The sequence below is a fragment of the Cannabis sativa genome, chromosome 9, assembly GCF_029168945.1.
Source record: "Cannabis sativa cultivar Pink pepper isolate KNU-18-1 chromosome 9, ASM2916894v1, whole genome shotgun sequence".
Taxonomy (NCBI): Eukaryota; Viridiplantae; Streptophyta; class Magnoliopsida; order Rosales; family Cannabaceae; genus Cannabis; species Cannabis sativa.
Window position 1 is genome coordinate 18427888 of NC_083609.1, and position 6338 is coordinate 18434225.

General features: G+C 30.1%; 1 protein-coding gene across 1 annotated transcript; it reads left to right on the plus strand.

Annotated features, from left to right (window-relative positions):
- Nucleotides 1–3715: 3715 nt before the first annotated feature.
- Nucleotides 3716–4249, plus strand: LOC115723600 (uncharacterized). The gene has a single exon (XM_030653084.1). It carries the CDS (start codon nucleotides 3716–3718, stop codon nucleotides 4247–4249), a length of 534 nt encoding a protein of 177 aa, XP_030508944.1.
- Nucleotides 4250–6338: the final 2089 nt, after the last annotated feature.

The following is a 6338-nucleotide window of genomic DNA, read 5'->3' on the forward strand; positions in this document are numbered from 1 at the left end:
TCCGTTTATCTTTCTCACGAAAGCCTTCACATGAGCAACAAAAAGTTCTATTTTTTATTTTTCCATTTTCATTATCCTTATGACTTTTGCTTCTCCGTATGCTAAAACCAACTTTATAAGCATAAACATTATAAAAATTATAAGCTTGTTCTTCAGTTTCAAATTCCATACTAACCTTTGGTATCTCATCATCAGGAATGTTGGAATGAATTTGCATTATATTTACAGCGTAATCATTTGTAGCTTCTTGATTTTCTTTATTCCTTTGATTGTTGGAGTGTTGTTTCTCATTATTTGTATCAATATTCATAATCCTGTATATATAAATAAGTTAAATTTTAAAAATATATTAATTAATAAATTAAATATTAATAAGTTGTTATAAAGTAAAACTAATAATTTTAACTATATAAAATAATTTTAAAAAATAAAAATTAATATATATATATAATAAGAATAAGATACAGTAAATAAATAAAATATTTTCTACATTTTATAAATCCTTAAAAAAACGAATGAATAAAACAAAACATTTAATTATATATAATTCTATATACAATCGATACAGCAAAAGTAACAAAAAAAAAACAAATATGTGTGATTTGAATATATAATTTATTTGAATATTATTTTAAAGAAAGAAAATAAGAATTAAAAAAATAGAAAATGAAGTTTACTTTTTTTCTTCAATAAAATAGGAGAAACCCAAAAAAAAAAATCAAATGAAAAAGTAGAAAATGGAGCTTACTTGTTTTCTTCTTTTTCTTCTTCAATAAAGTAGGAAAAACTTAGAAAAATGATCGTTCTACAGTGGAGATAAAAAAAAGTAAAATTTATTTGTTTAAAATATTATTTACTTTGAAAAGTATTATTATTAAGTTAGAAGGAGACTTTTACAATTCTGAGAGAGAATATAGCATTAAATATAGGATGAAAGTTAACTATTCAGTTAACCTTAGTTAACGTTATAATTTTTCATTAAATTATTTAATAAATGAAAAAAACAGGTGGCTTAAACTTGTTGGTGAGACAGGGTGGAGACATGGTTTTGGGGACATAAGATTTTTTTCCCAGTTAAAGGAAGCTTGTGTATCAAAAGATTTTAAGGAACTTTAGGTGGCGTTTGGTTAGTAAGTGAAAATGGAATGGGAATGGGAATAGGAATAGAATGGAATGAAATTTCTATCTTTTGTTTGGTAAAAGCTATGGAATCAACAACGGAATAAGAATTATTATGTTTGGTATTGTAAGGAATGGAATAGAACATTTATTATTTTGACCAAATTACCTTTTACTCTTCAAAAATGATATTTGTTTTATTTAATTACCATTATTTTATAAATTGAAAAAATAAATAATATTTTTAGCAAACAAATATATTTATCACGTGATGAGAATATGCACATTCTTAAATCTAAGTATTAAAAAATAAAATAATAAAATTACATATAAATATCTAATAATTAGTATCAACACAAATTTCATCTATTTAATTTAATCACCACACATCTATTATATATCTATATAATTATAATTATGTTCAAAGTGTTAATATAATTACATATGTGAGCCATCAAAGAAAAAAATAACAGAAATAATATTATTGTTCCAAAACACATTCTCAAATAATTTATATATATATATAAATATTTATATATTTATATCCTCAAACACAATCCTTATAAGAGTATGATAAAAGTAGTAGATAACCCATCAAACATATTGTATAAAAAAGAAATTTTCTTTCTAATACATGGAAGAACAATAAAATCGCATAAAAAAGTACTTTTCAATAGTATTTGAGCTGATCCTACAGAAATATTTGGTTAGAAGCTCTCATAATCTGGAAAAAAAAATACATTATTATTAGAACAACAATCACAATCACGTGTCAAGAAGAAGGAAGAAGAAGAAATGCTCGGAAAAAAAAAAAAAAGAAAGAAAGAAAGGATGAGAAAGTAACTTCTTGGAGAAGAATTGATAGAGCAAAATGGACTTTTGTTAGTAAAGAATTAGCTTTCTACTGATTTTATAATGGAAAATTAAATCCCTAGTTTAAGTGATTTGTAATTCCATTGGAATAGACTTTCAAGCTTTAATAAAGAAACCAAATACTTTATTGGGCCCTCTTAAGGAATGACAAGTCCATTCCATTGTCCATTCAAGTAAACCAAACACAACCTTAATTATTACAAAGACAAGTTGTATTATATTGTGATTCACAAAGTTCCATTCATCTCTCAAAGAACAGCATGTAGCACGAAAGAACAAAGGAAGATACAATAGAAGAAAAATTCCTTGCATGCTTAATAGTAATTCCTATTAGCAGGTTTAAAAAAATTGTACTTGCTTAGGAGGAATATCTATCATTCTGATGCGTTGTTAGATGTACTATTGGAGTAAATCTCCATATGTACTGTCCAAATCAACATATACAAAATTACAATAAGGGTAAAATAAATTACAAAAATAAAAATTACATGGCACGTGGGATTTAACTCTCTCACTCACAAGGCTGAAGTTAGTTGCAAGATTAAAGATTGTTGCAACTAACTCCAGCTCACCTAACACCTTACCAAAGCTATATATACCTAAATCTACAACAAAAACAGAATTAGATCGTAGAAGAGAGACTTAGCTATGTGGTGGAGCCTGGAATTTAGGGCTCGGAGACCTAAGGGAGAAGAAGACATACACACAAGAAAAGAAAACAATTAAAGAGAAAAAGAGAGATAAACACAGAGAAATGTTATTGTAATAAAGAGGATTACCAGCCATTTACGTGTGACTTGGAATCAATAATTGTAACTTGTTAATCTTGAAGATTCATAGTGGAATTGAACCATACTTCTCAGGCGGGCTCAAAAGAGGAAGTACCTAAATTTCCGGGAACCTCTATAAATTTTGTGGTATTATTCCTTAAATCCCCAATCAATATTCAGTTAGTTAGTTATTTATTAACTAACTTAATTGTCAAATATGACAGCAATTGTATATTGGGTCTTTTGGCCTATATATAAAGAGAACTACTTATCTCATTTCAAAGGGGAATAGAAAGAAGAATAACAAGAGAGACACAACACAATGGAGAGTGAAGTTAGAGTGAGAGAGAGAGAGAGAGAGAGAGAGAGAGAGAGAGAGAGAGAGAGAGAGAGAGAGAGAGAGAGCGAGCTGGGATTGGGAAATTGTATTGAGCAACATTGTCGATTATGTTGGCTCGGGTTAGTGAGTTAATAAGTGTTGAAGGATTACACCATGGATGACTTACTGTGATTATTTCCTTGTAGCTCCTGAAATTAATATATCTAATTCTCATTATCAATAAAGATTGGTGGCAATGCTTTCAAACTGGAGTATGACCAAGTTCACATTGAAGTTAGGATCCGAACTAGTATAAATCTTATGTGTTGTTGTGTCTGGAAGCTATCTAGATTCATTTGTGTTATATTTTTCTGGTTTAATGTGTTTGCTAGTTTTTTGTTCTTGATTTGTTTGTTTTGATTTAACATGTATTTGTTTAAGTGTGATCTTGAAGCTGGAATTACAGAAGTTATTTCCTACAAATTAGAGCTAAATTTCCTACAAATCAAAGCTTGGTTCTTCGATCATCAAGGGAAATTCAAAGATCACTTGCTTCCGCACCAAGAACTCATTAAAAACTCAACAAGAATTCATCAAGGAATTCTACAAGAACACATATTGAAGGAGGATGTCGATGGCGAGGTTCGAACTAGAGAAGTTCGATGGATCAACTGATTTCGCACTATGGCGAGAGAGTTTGAAGGGTATACTTGTGCACCAAAAGGTGGTAAAGGTACTCGAAGATGAAAAGTTGCTAGCTGAGAAGAAGCGAGAGGAAATTGCAAAAATGGAGGAGATGGCATACTACACCATCATTATGTACCTATCCAATGGAGTTAGAAGAAAGCTAATCCAAGAAAAGACCCTAAAAGAATTGTGGAACAAACTAGAGAAGTTGTACATGGCACCATCAATCTCGAGCAAAATTAATCTTCTTGAAAGATTATACGGGTTTAGAATAAACTCTTCTCTTTCCTTAGATGAAAATATTGATAAATTTAATGAAATAATTGTTGGTTTAGCTAACATTGATCATAAGGTAGAAAAAGAAAGTCAAGCAATCATATTGCTCAGATCATTGCCAATAGAATATCAAGAAGTTAAAGCAGCAATCAAGTATGGCAGGGATGTGATCTTGTTGGAGGGTGTTCATGCAGCATTAAAGTGAAAGGACTTTGAATTGAAACTCGAGAAGGAGACTAGGAAAGAAGTGTTAGAAATATTTTACCAGGATCTAGATTTACTACCAAGTATGTTTGATTAACATCCTAATATGAATTCTAAAACAATGAAATAAACACATAAGAGTTTAAGAAAACCTTACATTGGGTGCAGCGAAATATAATGACTCCTTCCATTCAGATCTCTAGCCCTTGATTCCTTTCTGTAGCAGAGCATTATCAAGATCTGAATCTGGATCTCTTTCTCTCCTTCTTTGATGCTGATTTTCCACAGTCTTACATACTATGATTGAGGTACCACTTGATGTGTGTGGGCACTACTCTATCATTCAAGGGAATTTCGAAATTAGAAGAGAAGAAAAGAGAGAGAGGGGCGGCTAGGCTTTTTCTGAAAGAAACAAATGTGCAAAGTCATGAGTTTCCTGAAGCCAACACTTTCTATTTATAAAATGCCCTCTAGGTTTAGGTTAGAATTGTATGGCATTAAAATAATGGAAAAATAAAATGGTAAAAGCCTATGCATAGTGGGCGGCCATATAAGAAAATTGGGCCTCACTTTGCAACTTTCCCATTTTATTATTTTTCAATCCCATTTTCTCAAAAATGCCAATTTTCCAATTTAACCATTTAAATGTCAATTCTAATTATTTAATAACTAAAAAATAATTATTAAATAATATTGTCATTTAATATATTTATTAATTTAGACATATAAAGTATCTTAATTAATAAATAAACCTAGAATCTCTTTTCTTTACAATTTTGCCCTTGCTTAGTGAAGATTCATAAAGTAGACATAGTCTAACTTTAGAACTATAATTGATTAATTAAAATCAATTAACTGAGTCTTACAAGCAGTATGGTCTCAACTAGTATGGGGACCATGGGTCTATATAACCGAGCTTCCAATAAGTCGAACCGAATTACCAAGTAAATTTCCTAACTTATTAATTCCTTATTGAATCCACACTTAGAACTTGGAATTGCACTCTCAGTCATATAGAACGCTCTATATGTTCCATGATATAGACACGTCATTAGTTATCCATTGTTATAATCCTAATGTGATCAATGACCCTCTAATAGATGATCTACATTGAAAAGGCACTAAGTTACCGTTACACCTTCAATGTATTTTATCCTTAAAACACTTAGCTCCGTATAAATGATATTTCAGCAAAGTGAAATGAGATCTCCACCATTTATCTCTGTTTAGCCAAGCTCGAAGGATATCATCGTTTCACTTCTCAATTTCGATAGAAGTTATAGACTCCATATTTATGGTAGCGCTCCCATTCAATTATACTATCATGTTCCCAAAATGTGCGTATCACCCTGACCCAAAAGTAGGCTTAACTAGCAAATCAAAGAACATGTATAGTACTCTTGAGATCGAACCTAACCATATCAGGATTAAGATCATTTGATCTAGGATCAACAGGTGATATTGAATTGAATAGATATTACGGTAAATTTTAATATATTTAATCAAAGTTCAATATCGGTCCCTTCCGATGTCTACTCCATACATCCGATACTGGTAAACTTTTCCAATGTCCTGGAAAGGACATAACACTTTTCCAAGGTGTAAGAATACCTATCGCTGATTATACCATGTCAGTCTAAATCCAGTGTTCTGACAAATCAGGTAATAAACTTTCGAACATATAATTAAGATTATATTCCACTGTGCTGACAACACTATAATCATTAAAAAATTCATATGTTCTGGACTTAAATAGAATTCATACATTATATATATAATCATGAAATAAATCATGTGAACCATGCAACATAAAATGTTATTTCTGATCTTTATTAATAAGTAAATCTGATTATATTGAAATGGGTTTTATTTAGGGCACAAAGCCCAACAAACTCCCACTTGCACTAATATAAAACAAAATGTGCATTTCAAATAATCTCAACACCTTGATATACAAATCAAGTGTAATAGTAGTAAACTCCTCGTAATAGGATCTAACAGGTTGAATTAAACACAACCTCTTCTCCACCATTACTCTTCCTTAATCACAAAATTCTTGATATTTTGAAATTCCTCTCTATATGTCTACT

What these genes read in the sequence shown, in the direction of transcription:
- LOC115723600 (XM_030653084.1), top strand. Translation starts at nt 3,716, where the DNA reads ATGGCGAGGTTCGAACTAGAGAAGTTCGATGGATCAACTGATTTCGCA.